The sequence below is a fragment of the Hermetia illucens genome, chromosome 5, assembly GCF_905115235.1.
Source record: "Hermetia illucens chromosome 5, iHerIll2.2.curated.20191125, whole genome shotgun sequence".
Classification (NCBI taxonomy): domain Eukaryota; kingdom Metazoa; phylum Arthropoda; class Insecta; order Diptera; family Stratiomyidae; genus Hermetia; species Hermetia illucens.
The window spans coordinates 5,457,994-5,485,040 of NC_051853.1; the positions used below are offsets into that span (position 1 = coordinate 5,457,994).

General features: G+C 45.1%; 1 protein-coding gene across 5 annotated transcripts; it reads left to right on the top strand.

Annotated features, from left to right (window-relative positions):
* Window positions 1-467: 467 nt before the first annotated feature.
* LOC119657903 (probable 4-coumarate--CoA ligase 3) lies at window positions 468-14,703 on the top strand. Of its 5 annotated transcripts, none has more exons than XM_038065063.1 (5): window positions 468-658; window positions 740-950; window positions 1,021-1,225; window positions 1,314-1,436; window positions 1,503-2,497. In XM_038065063.1, the coding sequence occupies exons 1-5, from the start codon at window positions 518-520 to the stop codon at window positions 2,473-2,475; spliced, it is 1,653 nt and encodes a 550-aa protein (XP_037920991.1). In that variant the 5' UTR covers window positions 468-517; the 3' UTR covers window positions 2,476-2,497. The 5 variants fall into 5 exon arrangements, with proteins under 5 accessions (XP_037920991.1, XP_037920989.1, XP_037920988.1 ...); XM_038065061.1 differs by lacking the exon at window positions 1,503-2,497 and adding an exon at window positions 13,702-14,703 and having other exon boundaries at window positions 480-658; XM_038065060.1 differs by lacking the exons at window positions 1,021-1,225; window positions 1,314-1,436; window positions 1,503-2,497 and adding exons at window positions 13,220-13,424; window positions 13,513-13,635; window positions 13,702-14,703 and having other exon boundaries at window positions 481-658.
* Window positions 14,704-27,047: the final 12,344 nt, after the last annotated feature.

Here is a 27,047-nt window from a genome sequence, read left to right on the forward strand (position 1 = left end):
CCAGGACTACGGAGTAGAATTTCTGCATTTTTATTATTTAGGAAAAGATATTTTCTATGCACGCCCAGGGTGCTGAATTCGTATTGGTCACTCCATGATTAATCACTATTTCTATCCATTCTAGATGGATTTTAGATGGATCTCTTCAAGCTAGTCTCCATATTCCGCTTAATGAGTGAAGATAGCATTCTTAATTCTTACAACTTTTATAATTTACTGTGCGGATCCATGAGATGAGTAACAATAACAAAAAGCAATTCAAACAATCTATTTCATTTGAGTAAATTAACAAACACTTTGGAATGAAGCCAACATGCGCATAACTACAGTCAGGCCTAAACAATCTACAATCTTCTATCTGACCTCACTGGCGATGGATGACCGCTAAATTGTGATGTAATCTTCCCCCTGCAATTTTATTTACTTTAGTGTGTGTCAATTATCAATCTAACAAGTAACTTCGTTGCCAAACCCATCACTTAGGAGAGTGATATGTTTGAGGTAAGAAAGCACGAACATGGATCAGTTGGAAAGCTCCTTTGACGCGGAAAAACAGATCTGGTCAGGTAGAAAAGTGAAACCAATTTACAACCCCGAATTGACCATTGGCGAACTAATTCGGTCAGCTTTGCAACGTAATCCTAAAAGGATTAGTCAGGTAAGTCCGTAGTGGCATCAGCAGAGTTCATAGATTTCCTTTTAACTAAACAATCTTTTCTCCTCTCACGTTGAAACGTAGATTTATGATGATAATGGAGTGCAACTCACTAATGGTGAGCTTCTACTACGCTCCTACAAAATCGGATACCACCTGATGGACAGGTGGAACCTACAGAATACGGATGTGGTCGGACTTATAGCCAGAAACACAGAAAATTTAGCTCCTCTCGTTTTCGGGCTGTTCTTTTGTGGTGTGTCAGTTAATAACCTGGATACGTCTTTCAGTAAAGGTGAGGAATCCCCAGGATCATTTTACGCCAAATATTAGAACATTATTTGCGGCCTCTGGATCTCTTTCAGATGAAATACTAAACATATTCAAGTTCACAAAACCTAAACTGGTCTTCTGCGATGCTGACATGTATCAGGCAGTTAAGGATTGTCTGGAAATATTGGGGAATCCTGCCGCAATCTATATTGTAACTGGAAAATTAGAAAAGGAACTGGTCACTTCAGTAGATCAGATCCTTGATCAAGTAACGATTGAGGAAGCACAGAAGTTCAGGTAAGAGTACCAATTTTGATCTTACATACCTACCTGTCTTGCTCATTTGTGCAGTTACAAAGAAACACATGTACGTTTTGATTATTAGGCCCAGTGAACCCGAAGATGCCACAAATCACCCGGTTATGATAGTTTGCTCATCAGGAACAACTGGACCAGCCAAAGGAGTGTGCTTGTCGCACAAAGCTTTACTCCAGAGCAGTAATTTCTGGTAGTCTTCAAAGAATTAGATAACTTGGAAATCTGGAACTTCAAATTAATCTTTTTCCTCTTTAAGGGTTTTTGAACGAACCGATATCCTGTTATGCTTTAGTTCCTTGTACTGGCTGTCAGGAATATTCTCACTTCTTTTGGGAACCATCCTTGGTATAACGAGAATCATCACTAGTCAACCATTCACTCCCGAGTTGATGCTACATTTGATAGAGAAATATCAAGTTACCACTATCGTAACGCCCCCATCACAACTAGCAATAATGCTCCAATGTCCTGACATCAAAACCAGGGATTTATCCAGTCTTCGTGAATATATTTGTGGAGGAAGTTTTGTTGCGCCTGCACTTTGCGATAAGATGGAGGAGTACCTTCCAAACGGGAGGGTAATAGTTTCATACGGATCAACGGAAATGGGAGGAACTTGTACTATGAATGTAAATCCATCCAAGTATGGATCAGTTGGGAAGCTGCTTGATAACCTTCAAATGAAAATTGTGGACGATGACGGTGTTGCATTGGGACCAAACGAAAACGGAGATATTTGCGTGAAACCCAGTCATAAATTTCTGGGTTACTATGGCCGCATGGAGGATCTAGACTCCGTTCAAGATTGTGAAGGTTGGATCCATACTGGAGACGTTGGCCACATTGATGACGACGGGTTCTTATTCATAGCCGATCGGAAAAAGGAAATTATGAAATATAAAAATTTCCATTTCTCACCAAGTGAACTTGAAGGTTTTCTTCTGGGAATCCCAGGAATTGGTGAAGTTTGTGTTTGCGGAATACCAGATCCAATCTTCACCGATCTTCCAGCGGCTCTCATTGTACGCAGTAAAGACTCAAACATCCAAGAAAAGGATATTGACGATTACATGAAGAGCCAATTATCGGATCACAAACAATTACGCGGTGGAATTTATTTCGTGGATAGTTTGCCCATTACGGCGTCAGGAAAGTATAAACGAAAAGTGGTGAAGGAAATTGCTATCGAGTTATATAGGAAGAGAGTGAACTCACTCAAAGTAAATTAAATAATAAAATAATAAAATCGTTTGAGAAGTTTTTTTTTTGTATACATCCCTGCTTCCTTTATATAGTGAACTCCGATGAAATCTGGGAATCACCCAGTACCTTACAGGATCCTATTGCAAACTTCCTCACACCGCAACCCAAATCCAGAACAAAAGGTTTTGTTTCCATGATCATGTGGTGTATTTAAAAGCTTAATTTTATATTTTTGAGATTTTATATTCTTCATTGTGACCACCTCGGTGCACTGCTCGATTGCTAAGAGACTGACTTGTAATCAAATCTATCGCTAAGGTTGCACCTCCAGATCGGACCCAACGAATTTTTTTCCCCCGAATGCATGCAAATCTCACGCAGCGACAGATTCTATTACACCGATCTCCACAGCGCTCCACCCTCAGTTGAAACCAGAGGGTCCAAGGTATAACTCCCTCATCTTGGCAAGTCAAACCAAATGCGCCGCTCGCGCTTTCTTCTGGGAGTATCATTCCCCGGAAGAAAGGTTTCGAGCGAAATATCTAGAGCTTCTTGACGCACCTCCGACGTCAAGGATAAAGTGGTGCTGATCTCTTTCCAGGACTTTGTGACTACAACGGCCTCCGGGAGGCGTCGGTCTTTATCAGGACTTGCGTGCGCGACTCAAGATCGCTGGCTCATGGCGTCGGTCTTTATCAGGACTTGCGTGCGCGACTCAAGATCGCTGGCTCATGGCGTCCCTGAAACGCCGCAGTCCGGTTGGATTTATACTCGATCGCACGTCACTGCTCACGGCTGACTGCCCGTAGACCAAGTAGGACGAGAAGTAGAACTTACGACCAAGCAGGATTATCTTGCCCCTTTATAGCGGCCTTTAGCGTCCTGTGCCAACTTTCGAGCATCCCGTTGGACTGAGGGTAGTGGGCAGTTGTCCGGTGGCGCTTGAAGCCTAGAAGTTTGACGTACTCCGAGAAAAGAGGTAATTCAAACTGCTTTCCCTGGTCATTGATGATGATCACCGGCACCCCAAAGCATGGAATCCACTCTTGACAGAGGGCCTTGACACATGATAGTGCCGTAAGTTTTTTGAACGAATCACTTCAGGACACCGCGGGAACGTATCCATGATTTTGAGGCATTGTGTGGAAGCGCTTACTGGACCTGGGGAACACACCTATTTCGTTTCTCACATATTTCGAAATTTTAGACTTCTGACATGCGATGCGTCGTTTGGCTCAAGAATTGAGAACCTTCTTCATGGAGAGCCAGAAATATTTTGCGGTGTCAGTGTCCAAATACCTGAGTGTGCCAAATCGTGACCTGCGTCAAATACTCGCTTGCGAAAGGCACCCGGAATGTATGACCTTGGTCCCTTTTCTGAGGTCTCGCAGTATAATATAGAGGTCGAGCCGAAACTGGGGAACTACCTGAAAGTATATTTTCAGTTACTCGTCAGGCTCCGAAGATTTGTGTTGCCCTTCTGCGCCCCTGCGATTGCCGGGAAATCGATTGTAGCGGAGATCTTGACCTCTTCAATGAGTGACAAAGTACCAGCAACTACGTTGTGTTTTCCAGACACGTGTTGGATGTAAGAAGTGAACTGGCTTATCAAGTTCAGGTGCCTGAATTGATGGGGAGACGCGTTGTCGGGTTTCAGTTTCAAGGCAAATGTAAGAGGCTTGTGGTCCGTGAACACTGGGAATGGTCTGCCTTCTGGGGAGTAGCGACTGTATTTTATTGCGAGATACTCATAATTCACGATCGTAAGTAGTGTAATTCCGCTTGCCGGGGCTCAACTGTTTTGAGAAGAAGCTCAACGGCTGCCAGGTTTAGTTCACCTTTTGGTGAAAAGCAACACCTACGGCGATGTCTGAGACATGGACGAAAACGGCTAGTGGTGCATCTTGTTGAGAAAATAGCAGAAGTATGGCGTTCACCAGATGTCGCTTGGTTGACTCAAATGCCTGGATAGCCGCTGTAGACCACTCGATCAGGATGTCTTTGGTTTACAGCTCGGACAGATGGTCGTTAAAGGTCGATTGATGGCAAGCGACTCTGGGCAAGAAACGACGGTAGAAGTTAAGCATGCCCAAGAACCTTCTCAGATCCTTAACAATTTTGGGAAGCGGAAAGCTCGCTTGCACCTCATCCGAGTCTGCTTGCATGCCATCAAGGGAAATATTGTGGCAGAGAAGTCTCACTTGCCGTAGGAGGAATTTGCACTTTTCAACGTTGAGAACAAGACCGATCTCATGGGGACGGTGAAAAATTCACTCGAGATGCGAAACGAGCTTAGGTTTCGTAGAACAGATTGGTCTCTGATATGTTTGCGCCGCATAGCACAGTTCAAAAATCATCCTGGTGAACTCGAAAAGTTAGAAAGGTGTGCATATTGCGGTCCGGAATAGTCTGAGCATGGCGTTGTCGTTTCGTTTAGGGACCATGTGGAGTGGTGAAGACCAACAGTTGTCTGGTTCCCCTACCGATGATGTCCCTAAGTATCGAACCAGCTTCATGACAAATTTGCTCTTCCGGATGTTCAATGCCAGGCCAGCGCGTTTCAGACAGAGGACCACTTCGCTTAAGACCAGCAAGTGCTGGTCGAAGGTGTCTGTGATGAGCAGCAAGTTATCAATATGAAAACTTGATGGCGCAAATGAGCACGGACGACTTTGTCCATCGGTCAGTGCATGATTTGAGGGGCATTGTAAAGCCCAAAAAGGGTGGTCACTAACAGCTAGAGTGGTCGCCCTGGAACCGTGAAGGCAATCTTATCCTTAGATCCAGAGGAATCTTCCAGAACCCATGCTTCAGATGTTGACTTGCAATGATTCTAGCCTCCGGGAGACGACTAAAAATACCCTGTTCCTTTTCTTCAGCCTTTGCCCCGTTCACAAGCGAGGACGCCTCGTCGTCATCAGTTTCGCCAATTGGTTCTATCAAATGTCTGATCTGGATGCAATCGTGAGAATTTTAAATCCCCATCCAGCGTATCAAGCCACCATTATTTTGGCCTGCCTTTTGGTCGTTTACCATCGACTTTGATGTTCAGACAAATTTTGGCAAGTGAATTCTCGTTAGCACGAATTATGTGACCATCGAAAGCGTTTCTGTCACAATTTTTCCACGATCGGTAGAACCCCATATCGGTCGCGGATATCTTCATTTCGGATGCGATCCAAACGTGTGACGCCACTAGTCCAACGTAACATCTCCGTCTCTATTACCGCAAGACACCGTTCATTGTCTTTTATAGTCGGCAAACATTCAGAGCTATAGAGAGCGACAGGGCGGACGACATTGCGGTAAATTTTTAATTTTTTATTTGAGGCGTTCGCTGATATGTCGATCACAAAAAATAACAGTTGTGGAACGCCACTTCATCCAGGTTGCGTTAATGCGTGAAGCAATTTCATAACCCAGGTCTCCATTGGCTGATAGAGATGACCCGAGGTATTTCAATCGCTCCGTTCTGGGCAGATCACTGCCGCTGACAGTGATTGTGCCTGTTTCATAGGGATCGGTCGTCAAAAATTCAGTTTTGTTTAAAGTCAATCTGAAACCGTGTTGTATGAGGCGATCATTCCATTTTGGACAAGTTGCTCTAGTTCATTTTTGTAATTGGACGCTGGGAAAACATCATCTGCATAAAGCAGTGTGTAGGGCACTGTACGTAGGATGTCCCGTGTGACGGTGTCCATAACAAGAACAAAAAGGAGTGGTGAGAGGGCGCTTCCTTAATGAACACCAACAGAAACACGAAACGGTTTTGATACACCCGCCACACTTCGAAATTTACTTTTCCGATCGTTATAGAGCAATTATACCCAGCGCACGAGTTCTTCTGGCACTAACTGTTGTCGCAGAGCATACCAGATGAATTCGTGTGGTGCACGGCCAAACGCTTTCTCTAGATCCAGAAATGCAATGTAAAAAGGGCGATGCTCTTCACAATGTAACGCGGAGTAAAAGCGAAGCGTGTACTGCGTCAGTAGTTCTGCAGTTCTTGACAAAGCCTGTCATTTCCACGATTTCCTGAATACGGTTGTCAAGGAGGGTGGTAACCATCGCATTTTTGCTTCTTGGTTGGGATTCTTATAAATTTGGCAATTGGCGACGTTTTATCGTCGAGAAATTTTTCGTAGAGACGTTTTTTTTCACGGACCATCATTTCAACATCGTTATTTCAAAGCCAAGCATATCGGTTGATGTACCGCTTACCTAGCTTCGTGACCCCCGAGGGCCTGGGAGAACCAACAGGTCTGTGAACTCAAAAATTAAAGAGAGCAACGACACCAGGCGCGGAAGTTTTACCAAAAAGTCAGCAGGATGAAGCCTTATAAACCTCGATGCTCATCCTGCCGAAACAAAGAGAGAAATCTGATCATATTTGAGCGATGGGTTGAGTATTTTGATGAACTGCTCAGCAACCAAAATATCGACGAGTTGTGTCCATGCAATCCACCGGCTTAAAAACTATAAGTCGTCAGGAGCCGATGGAATTACATCCGAATTGTTTAAATATGGACGCAGCCAGCTACACCAAGTGGTTCATCTATTAATGCTCAAGATGTGGGACAGCGAATCAATGCCTGACGAATGGCAACGGGGTATTATCTGTTGCAAACATAAAAAGGGAGATATCACGCAGTGCAGCGATTATAGAGGTATCACGCTGCTGAGCCCTATCTATAAGATATTCTCTGCTCTCTCAGCAACAGATCAGATTTTCTCTCTGCGGCAAGCAATGCAAAAACTGTTGGAATGTGGACATCAGTTGCACCATCTGTTCATCGACTTTAAAGCCGCCTATGATAGCATAGCCAGGGCGAAACTGTACACGGCAATGAGACAATTCGGTATCCCGACGAAATTGATAAGACTGACTAGGCTGACCCTGACCAATGTGCGAGGCCAGATAAAAACAGCAGGATCACTCTCGAGACCATTCAACATCAACAACGGTCTAAGACAAGGGGATGTCCTATCATGCGTCCTCTTCAACCTGGCCCAGGAGAAAGTGATCCGTGATGCAGAGGTAAATGCAAGAGGTACGATCCTCTTCAAGTCCACCCAACTACTGGCCTATGCTGACGATATCGACATCATGGGAAGAACCACCCGAGACGTACAAACTGCCTTCATCCAGATCGAGCAGGCGGCAATCGAGGCGAGATCTTGGGCTGGGCATCAATGAAGGCAAGACAAAATACATGGTGGCAACGTCAGCACCGAAGACGAATCAATCAACATCAAACCGCACTGGTCAAACACAAACACGAAGAAGAATAAGGATAGGAGAATACAACGTTGAGACCGTTGACAATTTCTCCTATCTAGGGTCGAAAATCACAACTGATAACAACTACGATGATGAAATCCGCGCACGGTTGTTGTCAACCAACAGAGTCTATTTCAGCTTACAAAGACTGTTCCGCTCGAAATGTCTCACCATAGGGTCAAAGCTCTTACTGTACAAGACTATGATCTTGCCAGTCCTCATGTATTCCTCGGAGACCTAGGTTTTTAGCAAGAAGAATTGCGAACTCTTTGCCGCGTTCGAGAGAAGAATCCTCCGAAGAATTTTTGGCCCCCTACATGAGAATGGACGATTCCGTAGCCTACACAATGACGAAATCTATGAACGATACCATGACCGTCCGGTTGTGGATAAAATCCGACTCAATAGGTTACGGTGGACGGGTCACTTAATCCGTATGGATGAGGATGATCCAGCCCGGAAAGTCTATAAGGGCAATATCTATGGTAGAAAAAGAAGGTGAGGCAGACCCGGCCTAAGATGGAGCGATGGCGTAGGCCAGGACGCCAGACAGTTTTTTGGGGATATCGAATTGGTAGACCTCGGCGCAAAATCGGGATGTCTGGAGTTCCTTATTAAGGCAGGCCTAGACCGGATACCGGTTGTTGCGCTGTTGATGATGATGATCGTCAACTGGCAAATCGGATACATATATCAGTTATAATAATGGGCCTAGTACATCTCCCTGGGGGACATCTGCTTTGATAGGATGATCTTCAGATGTGAAGCTTTTATATCTTAATCGGAACGATCGACCTTTTATATAGGACTTCAAAATATCATACACATTTGCCGGTCAAATTTTTCTGATCATATGTACAAAAGCCCTTTGTGCCACACTCTGTAGAGTGACAATATCAAGGAAGACGGCAGAACAATATTTTTTTTGGCTGAAAGGTTGTCTTATTGCCGAAATAGTACGGTGAACCTGTTCTATTGTGCCATGCTTTTCTCGGAAGCCGAATTGAGGGTCGGGGATTATATTTCGACTTGCTAGGAACTTCGAATCTTCGACGCCAGCAGTTTTTCAAATAATTTTGATAAGATAGGATAGGATCGGGCCTAATGATGCTGATTGCGTCGGATCTTTTCCCAGTTTTTATAAGTTCTCCACATGTTCAATGAACTTCTTGGCGACAAAGTTAAGCTCCCTAGGCGACCAGGACTAGGACTTCTCTGGCGATAGAAGATCAATTGGAAGCTCCGAATCGCACACTTTGAGAGTGTTTTGAAGAGGCTAGTCTTATTTCCCGATATCAACGTGGTAAAACCGAGAACCGAGAACTGCAGAGACTCAGAAAATTAACCAGCCGACTTCTACATCGTGCTTGCAAAAGCAATAAAGATGAAGACTTCCGGAACTCACAGCGTGAATATAAGAGTCTCGTAAAACGTTCGATACGAGACTCTTTTAGAAAATACTGTGACGAACTGGAAGGTAAAAGGGAGACTTCCAGGCTGTACAGAATCCTTAACAATGATGAGTCGACCAGGTAGTTGCAGGTAGGACTCTCTTAGAAAGCGGGATAGTACTGTCATGAACTCCAGAGTTGAGTCTATGCAGACTCTCTTGGAAGTACACCACTCGGAAGAGCAGGTCTCCGAAGTAGGAAGAAGAGAATTGACGGTTTCTGCAAAATCCTTCAACACGAAAGTGTTACAAAGGGAATTTGGGACACTGCGAGAGCGATTGCTACCAATGAAAAGGGGAGAGCTGCTATACTATTATTTAAACACTTCAAAGCACCTGGCATGGATGGCGTCTACCTAGCGATACTAAAGGAGGGTATAGAGCACTTAAAGCAACTTCAAAGAAATATTTTTCGAGGATGTCTTGCTCTGGGCTACGAGCCTTCTTCTTGGCAGAAGGTAAAGGTAGTCTTCATACCAAAGGCTGGGAAAGATGACTCAGCTTGTCGGTGTCATTTCTCCCTGTACCCGGTCCGAACACCCTTATTCCCCAAAACCTGCGTTTAGCGGCCACCAACTCCTCTCCCATCAGCACTTATGGCTATAGGCAGGTGGACGCGAGTCTCTTCCACCGAACGTTTTCGTGGCACTTAATTTTAGCGGACATCAGCATCATCATATTAGGCGCAGAGTTCCTGTGTCACTATGGGCTGCTGGCTGACTTGCAGAACAGAACATTGATAGACCCCGCAACCTCGTGACAGACGTCAGGGAGGATTTCTACCTACCGAAATAACACTCTCTTGATAATTTTCGAGGACGTTGCCGACCATCGCAATTCGCGCACAACTCTGAAAGTTTCGTAGCACCACTACGGAAAGTAGTTTCTCCAAAACGATGAAACACGATGTGCAGCATCATATCAATACCACCGGCTCTCCAATCTTCTCAAAGGTGCGTCCTCTTTCACCCAAGAAGCTTGCTGTTGCTATCTGCAGACTATCAAACAGTTGTTTGTCCTCTCCGCTTCATATGGTCCTTAAGCCAAACATCGAATGTAGGTCACGCTGGGATTATAGGTGTCTGACTGCTCAGACAGTTCCAAACCGATATCCTATACATGATTTCGCGCACTCATTAACGAATTACCGTGTTTTTACGACCTTGAATCTATCGAAGGCGTACTACCAAATCCCTGTAGCCCCGAAGACGGCTTTTTACACAATTTTCTGATTCTTCGAGTTCACTAGGATGACTTTCGCCTTGTGCAATGCTGTGCACACTTTTCAGAGGTTCATCCACTCTATTTTACGAAACTTAAGCTTTTGTTTCGTATACATGGATGATGTTGTGGTCGCTTCCTCTTCTGAATCTGAACACTTAGGGCATCTCAAGTGCATTTTTCAACGTCTCCTCGAGGACGGACTTGTCTTAACCGGTGAAAAATGCAGATTTCTACAGAAGCAGGCGAAATTGCTCGGCCACTTAATTACCCCTGACAGTGTTTAACCTGACCCAGACAAGGTTGTGGCGATTAAGAGCTTCCCACTACCAACCACGGTGAAGGATCTGCGAAGGTTCCTGGGCATGCTAAATTTCTATCGTCGTTTCTTGCCCAGGGCCCAGCCATTTATTCCGGCAATTCCACGCAATTCACGATCTTGCCCACCCAGGTGTCAAGACGACGAATCGGTTAGTCACTGAAAAACATTTCTGGCCGTCTATGAAAAAGGACGTAAATTCTTGGGCCAGACAATGCATCGCGTGTCAGAAGTGCAAGATCAACAAGTACGTTCGAATAGAAGTAGGTGTGTTCTCTCGGCCAACCAAGCGCTTTCACACCATCCATCTCGACATTATCAGCCCTTTGCGAGATTCGCACAAATTCAAGTATTGCCTCACAATCATCGACAGGTTTCCACGGTGGCCTGAAGCAATACCTCTGCCTGACATTACGACGCAATCATGTACCGAAACTCTCTGTCGAAAATGGATTCCCCACTTTGGTGTTCCAGTCGTCATCATCACTCGACCAGGGAATGCAATTCGAATCTACTCTTTCCGCGGAATTAGTAAGGCTCTTTGGCTTTAAACGGCATAGGACTACTGCATACCATCTACAGTCCAATGATACGCTGGAACGTTGTCACCGAACCCTGAAGGCCGCTCCGCGACGATCCGTCGTGGTCGGGGTCCTTGCCTTTCACGGCCTCCATACAGCCCAGCGAGAGGAGTTCACAGTCAGCCCAGCGGAGATGTTTTACGAGGAGAATTCGAAAATCAAACCGATAACAGCTATGACGATGAAATCCGCGGACGATTATTGGTAGCCAACACAACCTTTTTCAAAGCTCTTACTGTACAAGACTATGATCTTGGCAATCCTCAGGTACTCCTCGGAGACTTGGGTTCTTAGCAAGAAGAATTGCGAATTCTTGGCCGCGTTCGAGAGAAGAATCCTCCGAAGAATTTCTGGCCCCCGACTTGTGGATGGACAATTCCGTAACCTACATAACGACGAAATCTATGAGCGATACCATGACCGTCCGATTGTGGATAAAATCCGGCTCAGTAGGTTACGGTGGGCGGGTCGCTTAATCCGTATGGATGAGGATGATCCAGCCCGGAAAGTATATAAGGGCAATATCTATGGTAGAAAAAGAAAACGAGGCAGACCCTGCCTAAGATGGAACGATGGCGTAGGTCAGGACGCCAGACAACTTTTAGGAACATCGATTTGGTGGACCTCGCACAAAACCGGGTTGTCTGGAGTTCCTTATTAAGGCAGGTCTAGACTTGATACCAGTTGTTGCGCCATTGATGATGATTGCCACGAACGACGGAATAGAATTTATGAATTTCAGGCAAAGACTTTTCTATGCACTCCCAAGGTGCCAAATTTGCGTTTCGTATTGGTCACTCCATGATCAGCCACTGTTTCTATTAAATGCTGGATCTCTTCAAGCTAGTCTCGATATTCCGCTTAATGACTGAAGATAACATTCACTATTCTAACACCTTTTATGATTTACTGTGCGTAAACGTTAGAAATTCATCACGTGAGATGAGCAACAACAATAAAAAGCAATTCAAACTATCTACTTCATTTGAGTACACAGAATCATGCAGCCACCCACCATTCCACAAGCAACGAAGCGTACCTGGCTGGGAACTATACACCGTGGGCATCCAACTATCTGAACATTAAATCGCATGTATCTGAACATGCAAACAACTCTTCTGATAAAATTAACAAATACTTTAGAATGGAGTAGTCATGCACATAACTGCAGTCAGGCCTAAACAATCTACAATCATCTTCAAATCACATTGCAATTGTACAGATAACTCACTGGCGAAGGATGACTGTGCTAAATTGTGCTGTAATCTTCCCCCTGCAATTTTATTTACTTAAGTGTACCCAGAGGTCTCGTATAAAAGGCCGCAAAGACTTCTAGTTATCAATCTAACAAGTAACTTTCGCCGCCAGCCTCATCACTTAGGAGGGTGATACGTTTAAGATAAGATAGCACGATCATGGATCAGTTAGAAAGCTCCTTTAACGCAGAAAAAAAGATCTGGTCCGGCAGAAAAGTGAAGCCAATTTACAACCCCAAATTGACCATTGGTGAACTAATTCGGTCAACATTGCAACGTAATCCTAAAAGGATTGGTCAGGTAAGTCCGTAGTGGCCTCAGCAGAGTTCATAGATTTCCTTTTAACTAAACAATCTTTTTTCCTCTCATGTTGAAACGTAGATTTATGATGATAATGGAGTGCAACTCACTAATGGCGAGCTTCTACTACGCTCCTACAAAATCGGATACCACCTGATGGAAAGGTGGAACCTACAGAATACGGATGTGGTCGGACTTATAGCCAGAAACACAGAAAACCTAGCTCCTCTTGTCTTCGGGCTGTTCTTTTGTGGTGTGTCAGTTAATACCTTGGATACGTCTTTCAGTAAAGGTGGGGAATCCCCAGGATCATTTTACGCCAAATAGTAGAACATTATTTGCGGCTTCTGGATCTCTTTCAGATGAAATTGTCAACATATTCAAGTTCACAAAACCTAAACTGGTCTTCTGCGATGCTGACATGTATCAAGCAGTTAAGGATTGTTTGGAAATATTGGGGAATCCTGCCGCAATCTATACTGTAACTGGAAAATTAGAAGAACAACTGGCCACATCAGTAGATCAGATCCTTGATCAAGTAACGATTGAGGACGCACAGAAGTTCAGGTAAGGATACCAATTTTGATCTTACATACCTACCTGTCTTGCTCATCTGTGCAGTTATAAAGAAATACATATACGTCTTGAATATTAGGCCCAGTGAACCCGAAGATGCCACAAATCACCCCGTTATGATAGTTTGCTCATCAGGGACAACTGGACCAGCCAAAGGAGTGTGCGTATCACATAATTCCTTGCTCCAAAGCAGTAATTTCAGGTAGCCTTCAAAGAATTAGATAACTTGAAAATCTGGAACTTCAAATTAATCTTTTTCCTCCCTAAGGGTTTTTGAACGGACCGATATCCTGTTATGCTTCAGTTCCTTGTACTGGCTGTCAGGAGTATTCTCACTTCTTTTGGGAACCATCCTCGGTTTAACGAGGATAATCACTAGTCAACCATTCACTCCCGAGTTAATGCTACGCTTGATAGAAAAATATCGAGTTACATCCATCTTAACGCCACCATCGCAACTAGCAATGATGCTTCAATGTCCTGACATCAAAACCAGGGATTTATCTAGTCTTCGTGAATACCTTTGTGGAGGTAGTTTTGTTGCCCCTACACTTTGCGATAAGATGGAAGAGCACCTTCCAAACGGGAAGATGATAGTTGCATACGGATCAACGGAAATGGGAGGACTTTGTACTATGAATGTGAATCCATCCAAGTATGGATCAGTTGGAAAGCTGGTTGATAACCTTCAAATGAAAATTGTCGACGATGACGGTGTTCCATTGGGACCAAACGAAAACGGAGAAATTTGTGTGAAGCCCAGTCATAAATTTCTGGGTTACTATGGCCGCATGGAGGATCTAGACTCTGTTCTAGATTGTGAAGGTTGGATTCATACCGGAGACGTTGGCCATATTGATGACGACGGGTTCTTATTCATAGTAGATCGGAAGAAGGAAATTATGAAATATAAAAATTTCCATTTCTCACCAAGTGAACTTGAAAGTTTTCTTTTGGGCATCCCAGGAATTAGTGAAGTTTGTGTTTGCGGAATCCCAGATCCAATCTTCACCGATCTTCCAGCGGCTCTCATTGTACGCAGCAAAGACTCAAACATCCAAGAAAAGGATATTGACGATTATATGAAGAGCCAATTATCGGATCACAAACAATTACGCGGTGGAATTTATTTCGTAGACAGTTTGCCCATGACGGCATCAGGAAAGTATAAACGAAAAGTGGTGAAAGAAATTGCTATTGAGTTATACAAGGAGAGGGTGAACAGCAAGAATAACTTACTCAAAGTAAATTAAATAATTAAATAACAAAAGTCCTTTCTGAAGTTTCAATTTGTATACACCCCTGCTGCCTTTGTATAGTGAACTCCCTCTGCTGATGGGAATCACTCATTACGTTACAGGATCCTATTGCAAACTTCCTCACACAACAACCCGAATCCAGAACAAAAGGTCTTGCTTCCATGGTCACACCAAAGGGATCGCACTGTCAGCCAAGGCTTTTGTTCAGATACCCGAAGGAAGGATCTCGTCAATGAAAACTGGCAACGGCGTTAAAGTGAGTGCTTCAGTAAGTTAGTGATTCTCAACACCTATGATGACTGTGACCTACAGCTCCCATTCTAGCTAGAGCTCAGAGGTCCTCAAAAAATGGTTTACCTAGTGTCCGCAGCCTGTCTCTAACTAGAGCTGGACAATCGGAAAAGAAGTGCCTAAGGTTTTGGCCTTTTCTCAGCAGCTTCAGCAAAGCTAATTGTAGGGTATGCCAAAGCTGGCGGTATGGTTCCCTATACGCCAGTGTCCCGTGCAGACCGCTGAAATTTTGTATGCATTTACACGCGTCTGGTAAAAGAGCTCTCGTGATCCGGTTTTCATCTACTCGTATGCGGGCCAAATCCTTCTTAACTTGTCGCAGGGGATGAGCGTGGATCGCAAACCGTGCCCACCAAACAGTTGTATGTCTGTGTGTGTATATGGTGGGGGAGAAGCTACAGCTTCTGAGCACTCAGGCCGTGTTGGCCCATTGTACTCGCTTCCCCCGTCTAACGGAATATTCTGGATTCGTTAACGTATCGCAGGATTTCCGTTAGTGGATGTGATGCTACCCGTCGGAATTGGAGAACATCGGCACCAAAGATCTGATGCCTGATGCGTCCATAGGCGGGGCATTCACATAGGAAATGCTCCGTGGATTCCGTTTCCTCATTACAGGAGGGACACGTATCATCTTCGGTAATTCCTATTCTGAACATATGCCCAGCTAGTGAATTATGGCCTGCAGAATGCCCACAATACACCTGCAGGTCCTCCTGCTTTTCGACAGGATGAACTTTGCGGTACGTATGTTGGGTTCTGGCGGGAAAAGTTTGGTGTGTCGAGCAGCATTTAAGCTCTGCCACCTATCGTTATGGGAAACTTGTTCCCAGTTTTTGAAAACAGATTTAGCCAATGCTACTGATACTCCAATTGCTGGCTCCGGTCACGACATAGGGGAGATTGACCTCTTTCGCTAAAGCGTCCGAGATTTCATTTCCCTCTATGCCACAGTGACCAGGTACCCAGAGAAGTTCCACCGTAACGAATCTAGACATAGAGTTCAAACGGTTTCTGCATTCCTGAACGATTTTCGAGGTGATCAAAAGACTACTCAATGCCCTCAGTGCAGCTTGACTGTCACTGCAGATTGCGATGCGCCTGCCCTTCAACCGCTCGTCAATCACCCAGTTTGCCACCCTTAGGATCGCATAAACTTCGGCTTGAAAAACCGTTGCATATTGTCCCAGAGGAAAAGCCCACTTCTCGTTTTTATTCGAGAGGTAGACTCCGGCTCCAGAACCCTCTTCTGTTTTTGAGCCATCGGTGTAGAAGACTTCCGTATATCCCGCCGCGCATTCCTCTGGGTCTTCCCAGTCCTCTCTACACTTCAGGGTAACTTCATATCTTCTACCAAACAGATGTATGGGGACACGAGAATCGGAAGGCATTGTAAGAACTGGATTCAGTCCTCCCAGTAACTCTTCCAATGCTCTGTGTCCCCCACATCCGTTGTTTTCCCATAGATCTTATCGAATTAGCCTATCAGCTGCTTTCATTGCAGTGCTTTGAATAAATATATCCAGGGGCTGCAAATTGAGTAGTGCATTCAGAGCTGCGCCGGATGTCGTGCTCATGGCACCAGTGATACCCAGACAAACAGTTCTTTGCAGTGCGGCTAGTTTACGGTGAAAACCTTTTTGTCTCACCTTAACCCACCACACTACGGATGCCTATACGAACATCGGCCTAATTATGGCAACGTATATCTACATTACCACATAAGACCTGGGCCTCCATGTCGAGGCAAAGGTCCGTCTGCACAGCCCATAAGCTGTGAGAGCTCGTTTCATCTTTACCTCTACATGTTTGTTCCAAAGAAGTTTTTTATCTAGAGTGACCCGCAGATATTTCACTTCTTCGGAGAGTTGAAGGGTAGTACCCCTCATCTCAGGGAGACAAAGTCCATCCATCCAGTTTTCTCCTTTTTGTGAATAAAACCATTGTGGTTTTATTTGGATTAACTGACAAACCATATCTAAGGCACCAGCTGTCTATCAAATCAACGGCACGCTGTATATTCCTACACACCGTTCCAAGATCCCGATCAACAGCAAGTACAGCCACGTCATCAGCATAAGCTTGAGCGTGTATTGGCAAATTTTGCAGTTCGCATAGCAGTGAGTCGATCAGCATACTCCACAGAAGCGGCGAAAGCACACCTCCTTGGGGGCAGCCCTTCGTTGCTCCCATAGTCAGGTAGCGATCGACCCCTACCTCAGCGCACAACAATCTTTACGTTAGCATAGCATGGATCCACTTAATTAAAGCATCATCAACACCATGCGCTCTGGCGGCATCACAAAGTTTTTGAAAAGGCGCACAGTCAAAAGCCCCTTCAATGTCCACGAACACCCCCATCGCGTACTCACCATTCAAAGTTGCATCCTCTATCTTTGTGACCAAAGAATGAACAGCAGACTCACACGACTTTCCACGTTGGTAAGCATGTTGGTTTTCACTAAGTGGATGTGACCTAAGTGCGTTTCCACGAATGTGACGCTTCACCAGTCTCTCCAAACCTTTCAGCAAGAATGAAGTCAAGCTGATCTGTCTGAAGTTCTTTGGATTAGAATAGTCATCTTTACCAGGTTTCGGTATGAAAACTACCTTAACCTGTTGCCAAGAAGAAGGCACGTAGCCCAGAGCAAGACATCCTCGAAAAATATTTCTTAGAGGTCGCTCTAAATGCTCCATACCCTCCTTTAGCATTGACGGATAGATGCCATCCATGCCAGGTGCTTTGAAATGTTCAAAGGACAGTATGGCAGCTCTCACCTTTTCATGGGTAACAACCTATTTCGCAGTGTTCCAGTTCCCCTTGCAACGCTTGCATGTTGAAGGGGTTGCAAGAACCGTCAACTCTCTCCCTACCACTTCTCTCACCCGTTCTCCCGGGTGGTGTACTTCCAGGAGGGTCTGTACTGAGTCCAGTCTGGAGCTCGTGAAACTACCGTCGGGTTTTCTAAGAGAATCCAACTTGGCCGACTCATCCTTTTTGAGGACTCTGCACAGCCTTGAAGTCTCCTTTTCGACTTCCAGTTCCTCACAGTACGCTCTAAAGGAGTCTCGTCACCAAACGGTTTGTAATTATATATATGATTTATCGATGATCTAACGACCATGCTTAGTGTCCGGAGACGACCAAAAGAGGGAAAAGTTAAACTAAACATCTAAAAGGATGACGAGTACCTTCCCAGAAGTGATACAAATCGTTCCAGTACCGATGGTTTTTCCCAAGTATCGAACCCCTTTATAACAAATTTGCTCTTCCGGATGTTCAATATCAAGCCAGTGCGTCTGATAAAGGACAGAGTTGACTTTGTCCATCAGTCGCTGCATGGTTTGAAATGCATTGCAGAGCCCAAACGGCATGATCACGAACTGATAGATTGGTCACTCTAGAACTGTAAAAGCAGTCTTATCCTTAGACGCCTATCCAATGGAATCTGCCAGAACGCATCCTTAAGATCTAGAACGGTAACAAATCTTGCCTTCGGGAAACGACTAAAAATCCCTTCGACGAGAGGTAGACGATAAGCATCCTTCACGATGACACTGTTCACCTTACGCACATCAAGGGAAAGCCGCACTTTACCGCAAGTGTTATTGGGGGAGACCAGGCGCTTTACGATTCCTCGATGACTTCCAAAGCTAGCACCCGATCAATCTCTTCATAGAGGAGCTTTACGATGACGGAAGAAACTGAAAAGTGTCTCTACTTGATCGGTTTATTATTCCCGACAACGATGACGTGCGTCTTTAGACTTTTACGTTCTAAGTCCTACGACTTGAAAGACGGAAAACTGCCAACGACAGCATCGAGCCTTGCTCACTGGGGTATCGTCAACTGCCGTTGGATAAGATTCTCGACATTTTCTATCCTTAGCGTCGTTCGCCATGTCGACCTCTGTGATTTCGAACGTTGGTCGACTATCAAAAGCAATGAACGGCGCCTTGCAATGTTGGAGTCAATAATTTGCGTTAGACCGCGTCCGGATTGAGTGCATCTGAGTATAGGTTTCACAAACCATGGCAAAAAATAATCAAGCAAGTGTCTTCGATGGTACACACTGACAGTCCATGCTGACAAAAACTTATAAGCTACGATTGGCCTTGGCATCAACCCCACTCAACTTGGTACCCAGGTGGAAACCTCTCAACTCCCCCAGACCGAGCTTATGTTCGAGAAAAGTCACCAGCCCGATTTAGAGGAGCCATCGTCGGTACCTATCGGAACAAAAATTTAAAGAAGAAAAGGAAAGAGATATGTCGATTATCGAAAAATAAGGACATTCATTGGAAGATCATAGCGGCTGCTAAGTTGAGAGACTGAAGGACGTGGAGATCGGGATCCAATTATAGTTTCGTGGTATAGAGCCTCGAACGCAATTCTACTGTCTTTATCTGGCCTCACATATTAGTTAATCGGCCATGCTAGCCGACCTAGGTAGGTAGGGGAGAATATCCTACAACTGGCATCAGTAAATTAGTACGTCCATAAGTGCCACTTTTCTTTCTTGTGTATGGGGCGTAATACATGCCCCACGTTGCCAATCACCAGGGATTTATCCGCAGTTTCAACCCATGGACATACGTTGATGAATTGCTTGATGTCATTGTTTATAATCCACTTTCTGTCATGTTTTTTTAATGATGACAGCAATTGATAGTCGTCTTAGTAGGACACCCAACTAGCCTATATTCGACTTGTTAAGCAGTTTGTTGAAGTTCCCACCAATCGTTTGGCTATGCTTGCTCAGTACTCTTTCGATCCACAGCACCATCAGCACCAGACATATTAAATGATGACAGGATGGATCTGAGGGTCCTTTGTCTCCTTTCTATGACAAAATCAAACGTTCTGTTACTTCTATGTGTTAGGGAACATGACTTCGTCAAGGCATTTCTGTATGGTGTACAGCAGGCACGCTTTCTTTGTTTTCTTCGGAGTGTCATTAAATCCCAGCTCTTTCTTGTCGCTAATTTTCTTACACACTTTGAGCAATTCAACTTCAGTGTTACAAGGAAGTATCTCTGAATTGGCTGCTCCTTCTTTTTCTCGTCATGATCGGTTTCGCCATTTTATTTTGTCAAATTCCTAACCTGGATGAAATCGCGAGGCTTTCAAATCCCCATCCAGCGCATCAAGCCACCGTTTTTTCGACCCGATTTTTGGTCGCTTACCATCGACTTCGTTGTTCAGACCAATTTTGGCAAGTGAATTCTCGTTAGCGTGAATTACGTCGCCATACCATCGAAGACGCCTCTCACGTAGTTTTTTCACGATCGGTATAACCCCATACCGATCGATGATCAAAACGTGTCACGCCATTAATCCAAGGTAACATCTATATCTGCATTACCGCGAGACGCCGTTCATTATCTTTCATAGTAGGCCAACACTCAGAACCGTAGAAAGCGACAGGACGGACGACATTGCGGTAAATTTTAAATTTGAAACGTTCGTTGATACGTCGATCACAAAGAACACTAGTTATTGAACGCTACTTTATCCAGATTGCATTAATGCGTGAAGCAATTTCATAACGCAGTTCGCCATTGGCTGATATTTAAATCGCTCAGTTGTTGGCAGGTCACTGCCACTGACAGTGATTGTGCCTGTTTTATCGCATCGATCGTCAAAAATCCCATTTGATTCCGATTTAATTTGAGACCGTGTTGAATGAGGCAATCATTCCATTTTTGGCAAGCTGCTCGAGATCATTTCTGCTATTTGATGCTAGGAATACATCATCTGCATAGAGCACTGTGTAGGGCCTGGACGTTGGATGTCCCGTGTGAAGGTGTCCATAACAAGAACAAAGAGGAGTGGTGAGAGGGCGCTTCCTTGATGAACACCAACAGAGACACGAAACGGTTTTGATACATCCGTCACACTTCCAACTTTACTTTTCGGATCGTGGTAGAGCAATTAAACCAAACGCACGAGGTCTTCTGGTATTTAGTGTTGTCGTAGAGTATACCAGATGAGTTCGTGTGACACACGATCACATCCCTTAACAGACACACGATCAAATGCTTTCTGCAGATCCAGAAATGCAGTGTCCAGATGGCGATGCTTTTCACGTTCCTCCATGAGTAACTGCGTCAGTAGTCAGTTGACAGATCCGGCTTGATTCACGGTTATTTCGACGATTCCGCGAATACGGTTGTCAAACAGGAGTGAGAGCGATCGCTTTCGTTTCTTCCCGTCGTGAAAGTTGTGGTAGAGGCATTTCTTTTCACGGACATCGTCATTCCAAAGCCAAGTATCTCGGTTGATGTACCGCTTACCTGGTTTCGTGGCCCCGAGGGTTGCAGAGGCCGCTTTGTGGATCGTGTTTTTCATTTGATTCCACGATTCTTCCACATTTGTAATGGCTACTCCGATTGGTTCAATCACGGTGATCGATCTTTGCATCTTTGATTTCAGCATCATCAAACAGATTACCCGCGGTGTCTTTTTCTCCTCTTAATTTAGACATCATCATTTTGCTAGCTGCGCCCAGGGGCTCGCATGAGCTTCCTTTTAGAGGTTTTTAAGGCTCTCTGCTTTTACTTTCTTTGGTCGCTTTCTATAGATCATGCCTCAATTGTCTAAACGTCTAGTCTTTCAATTTTTCGAGCATGCTGGCATTTTACCCTGAGTTCCTTTATTTCTTCGTCCCACCAGTAGCTCGGCAAGCCCCTTCTATTGAATGCTCTTCTCAGCATTGCTGCATATCTGGCGTTTTCAACAGCCTGATTTGCTTGTTTGGACAACTTTTCCGCTGATCTTTCATAATTGGCTCTCCAAGTTGATTCTGTCTACGACAGAGTCTAATACAACTAATTGTAGGAAAAAAGCTCCTAGAAATCGGAAAACCAAAACGATTATTCGCCAACCTCATACTGACGAAACATCGAACGTTATTTAACCCTTCCAAGGTTTTAACGAGACACAGGTGTCCACACCACAAGGAGACTGCAAATTTTATGGTAGAGAAAAATCATTGCCCAACTTCGACCGCGACGGTAATTTCGGGACCAAAATTTCATGCATAAGGTCCAGGTAGTTGCGAGCACATGGCTGCGGGCATGTGGCATTGCAGAGCTGCTTATGGTTCGTCACATGGGGAAACCATCTAAGCGCCATCAACACATCAATACATTAACCACATGGGTCACGTCATCCCTATCCCTTTGCCGCTGGATTTGCTTTTTCTTAGACTCCGGTGAGAATAAGTTTCTCCCATTCCCATGCGGCGCACGATGATGAGGCATATAATGCCTTTCAACCGCAAATAGAAAGTGCTAATCATTAATTCACTCAGCTAGCCCCATATGTCGCATAACAATAAAAGTGCAACTGAAAACTCAAAATGATGCCGGATTGATCGTTAACCACAGCATATTCTTGATAGATTCCACACATTTTGCATCAAACACTTATCAATTTCACAATTTTTGCCTTAGGTAGTTCATGTTCTCTAAAAAACAGATAACAATTGCGACCTGCACATTCCCTGCAAACATCGAAACCTGACAACTAGTTTCAGTAGAATTAAACTGATTGCCTCGGCACTCTAACTAAAATGTATTTGAAAATCAAATAATGTTATAATTAGATTGAATTCTAAAAGAAATCGCCCTCCGAATGTGGCATCACCCCTTACTGCGGTCTCCCATTTTACTGAATGCTGACACCAGCCAGCACGAAAGCCTAACTAGAGTGTCAATCACAAGATCCACATTGGCGAATAACTGGTTTCTATACTTGACACTGTACAGTCTTAAGCAGTAGAAAGAACTTAAGCTTCAGTTACTGGAAATCAGTTACTAATTTGAAAGTTAGAATACAATGAACCGATCTTCCTTTGACAACCTCAACAGATCCATTGGTAAACTAAATCAAAATGATAGCTTCTAATAGATGACTCCCATTTATAACTCAGACAAAAGATCGATACTTATCTGTGCGTATAAAAATAACTAACTCCTGGACATGTGCACCCATCGCAGTTCACAACTGCTTAACCTCTATGAAATAAGGTTCTCGCAATTCAATAACTCCACTATCTATCAAACCTCTTTTTCGATACTCATCATGACTCCTAAGCTGTAAAATTCCATATTTACATTTCCTACCATAAATAAAAATCTACTATTCACTCAGCGGTTACCAATCTTCCAGTCAATGTTTGAGGACAGTACTCCCGCATTATATACACACATAATTTCTACTATTTACCCTGCACACACGTTATAAATTCATCTCCCATATAAGCTTGCCTATCACATGAGATGGGCATGATTATAAAATTAAGGGGCAAAGTACCGGAGAATCGGAAAGCATTTTTTCTGAAAAATTGACTTTTGAATGGTAAGACTAATGCGAATTTAAAGTAACAAAGAGGTAAAATGCAATTACAGGGTTGAAACTACCCCTTTTTCCCCTTGACGTGCCAGTAAATGCATTTGTGCCTAACGGATCGGCGTAGACAATGAGTTACTATTGCGAAACGGCTAGATGCATACCATACTGCACTATTTTTCCTCATCGTACGAGGAGAGGGAGATAGTTCTTTGAATTAAGAAACGTCTTTTTCGAACATGTAAAAAAAATGGAGAAGTTTTAGCGATGTCGACCAATCGCAATGTTTCCACATTGAGTAGTTTTCGCAAAATTCTGAAGAGTCTTTGAAAGAAAATTAGAGGCGCAGTGAAAATTATCCGGGCCCTCCAATTATCCCTTCTTTTCATTGAAAGTTCTACTCTAGGCACCCGAGAAAACTCCGAACCCGGGGGAGTCCACCCCCTCCATCCTCCCCTCATCAGCCCTGGGCGGATCTCCAATTTTAAAAAAGTGCCTAATAACGTCAAACCCTGCCTCATATCTGCCCTGGAGCACAGTAATCGAAAGCGGCTTCAGGTCTTGTTGGCTTCGAATATATGAGTTCAAAAAAAGGATATGGGTATGCATTTAACCAACCGAACTGTCAATTTGAAACCTTGGCTGGTCTGAATTGTGACCGCACCTCCATTTCTATTTGGTCCCGAGTTTGCCATCTAGGGGATGTATATGATGTTGAATCGCACTACTTTTAAGGAGCTACTCACTCCTTCTGTCTAGTTCACAAAACTCCTTTTTGGGTGTGTCGAAAAGGACCCTCACAACTGCAAGCCTAGCGAGCACAAAGCTGTACAAGCGTGTGTTGATGTGTTACTTAAATAGGACTGCACTAAGATTATGTCCGACTGCATAGTCAAATTTACCATTTTCTTCAGGTTTTGGGATAGGTCAGCCCAGATTGATCTTGGATGTTCTTTCTGGCTTCCACGAATTTCAAAAGTCATCACAATAGACACTATCCCCCAGTGACCTGCCTAGATCTGAGCAAGTTAATTTTCACAGACCAAGCTGAACTGGACCTACAAAAACATCGGGACCCACAAAAATGACAAATTCTATCTAGACAAATCGAACCTAATCGAACAGGAATAAGATCAAAGAATAGAAGGAAAACTTCCTTGTCCTATTCATGCTTATCTCTAGTTCCCCGTCTTCCCGACGATGTTTTTGAGCTCGAAGTGTGACATTCTCCCCAACCATGTTCTTCACTTGAAAGCGGAAGCCGTCGCTCCCGCTTGGGCTAGGATTTTTTTAGCTCAAACATGAGATCGCCTTTCTGGGACCTTCGGATCTTGCTGATATTTCAACCCAGATCTTTTAGGTTGGGGTCAGATTTCACCTTTTTTAGAATCTCCGCGTAAGACATGGGCGAATTCACACTTTTGCTTTGTTCTTCGCCTTTTTATTAACGACCTTCGTCCATCCACTATTTTTGTTCCCCTTAAACTTCCCTTCGATTGCTTGTACTTGGGGCACATACTTTTTACCTTCCGCGCTTTTAGTCCTTTCTCCGGAACTGCTTAGGTACTTTTTTCCCTCTTAGGCGTCTGCAGATTACCTTTGCTGGCAGGTCGCTAACACTAAGGTTCAGTGTCACTTGGGTCGCCTGCGACACTGTTGGAATAGCAGGTTTCGGCTGGTTCATTAGGACCTACTTCCTCTTCCTGGGACCTATTATAAGAGACCCTTATGACTCTCACTGTGTTTTTAATAGAATGGTGCACGTTGTGTCCAAGCTGCTTGGACGGTAGTTTCTCCAGGTGAGGGCTTTGTTCCTTATGAGTCTTGGTCGGATTACTCCTTCTAAGGCGGCCTGGTCTGATTATGCTTCAGGTTAAAGTTGCATAATTAGGCAAGTCCTCACACGACCTCCGCGTGGTGGCCGCTGGAAATCGTCTTCAGGCGCGCCAAGAGTGTGTAGGGCCGGGCTGGGAGTAGGCTCATCCAACTGACGAGGATCTGCTTGTCCGCTGGTCATGTGTTAGGGGCAAGTAGATCTGGCGGGGGGATGGACTCAAGCAACAGCCCAGGGATCGTCCTCCCTGCACCGGAGAAGGTGCTAATTGGACCCCAAGCCAAGGTGGAACAGCATACGCCGAGGGCTGCGTGGCCAGTGGGGAGCTTAGTCTTTAGTATGCGAACTCTGAATACCTTGGGCACCTTCAGTTTCAAATAAGACCCTTACCCTGGTGGCCGGGCCAGCCAGGGTGGACATTCTTCTTGGACTATTCGTGGGACCAAGACATGGACTCAATTAATAAAAAAACTAAAACGACGATAGAAGAGGAGGCGATGATGCCTGGCGCATCATCGGAGGACGAGCTGCTGGCCTCCAGCCGGGAGACAGTGGCCGTCGAGAGCAGTACACTCGGTGCCAGCCGTAGCACCGTTATGCTGAAACCAACCGCAGGGACCTTCCGGAGCGAGGCGTCAGACGGACTAGTGGCTTCCAGCCTGGAACCCACTGCCGTCAGGCTGGGTGTAGCGAGTACCAGACATAGTACTCCTGATCCGAAGCCCTCAGCGTCGGGGGATCCCTCGAAAGCGAAAACCGACAAGGATGTTGGTCGCCGGAAGCCGGCTAAGAAGCGAAGGTCCACGGGTGTCCTGCTCAAGAGTCAGTACCAGAAGGCCATGCATATTCTCAGCAAGATTGCCAAGAATAAGGAGGCCGATACTGTCGACGAGCGGGATGAAAAAGACCTCGCTAAATACCAGGCGATTGTTGATGAATACAACAGCAAACGCCGGGCTGACGAGCAGAAAGCGAAGCCCATCGCTCTAAAACGCAACCGATCTCAAGACGAGGTCGAACCAAATAAGAAACGGAGCAGAGTGGGCAAGAGCGCAGACGCCAAACAACATACGGAGGAAATTGTACAGCAACCGTCAGCCGGCGGGCCACGTACTGCGAAGCCCTTCAGCGATGTGGTCAGGAGTCACTTACGGGTGGCGCTGGCGGATGGCAATTCTGCTAGCGGCAAACTAACGCTGGAGGTGTGGACCAGTGTTGAGGCTAGGCTGTCGGGCATGGTCTATGAACATCTCGTGGAAACCGGAGGCAAACACCCGGGACTCACTCCCCACTTTGATTCATCTCAGGTGGCCCGCGGGTTCCACGTAATAGCTTGCATGGACCAGTTCTCTAAGGACTTTCTCGGCTCGTGCGTCGCTAAGATCAGCGACGCCTGCGAGGACGTTAAGCTCAAGATCATCCCTTACGACAAGATTCCCAGGAGACCGGTCGCTCGCATCTGGTTGCCGAAGATCCGCATGGATAAGGACAAGCTCGTCCAATTCCTGCGCCTTCACAACCCCGGGATTCCCATGGACGACTGGGTTGTTATCATGGAGGAGGAACCTCAGACAAACAGCCAGTCTGTACTACTCCACATAAACGAGGAGTGCCTGGAGGCACTGAAAAAGGCCGACTGTAAAGTGTGGTTCGGAGTCAGGAATGCAAAGGAAAAAGTGTTCCGCTCTGCAAAACCGGACAACGACCTAGACCCAATCGACGCCGCCAACGAGCTATTAGAGGAGATGACGATCGACGGTCCGACGGGGACTGACGAACCCCCCACGCAAGCGGATTATGCTGAGGGTAACGCAGATAAATCTGCAGCACTCGAAGTGCGCCTCGGCTAATCTGCTTGTCTTCCTCTTAGAGGA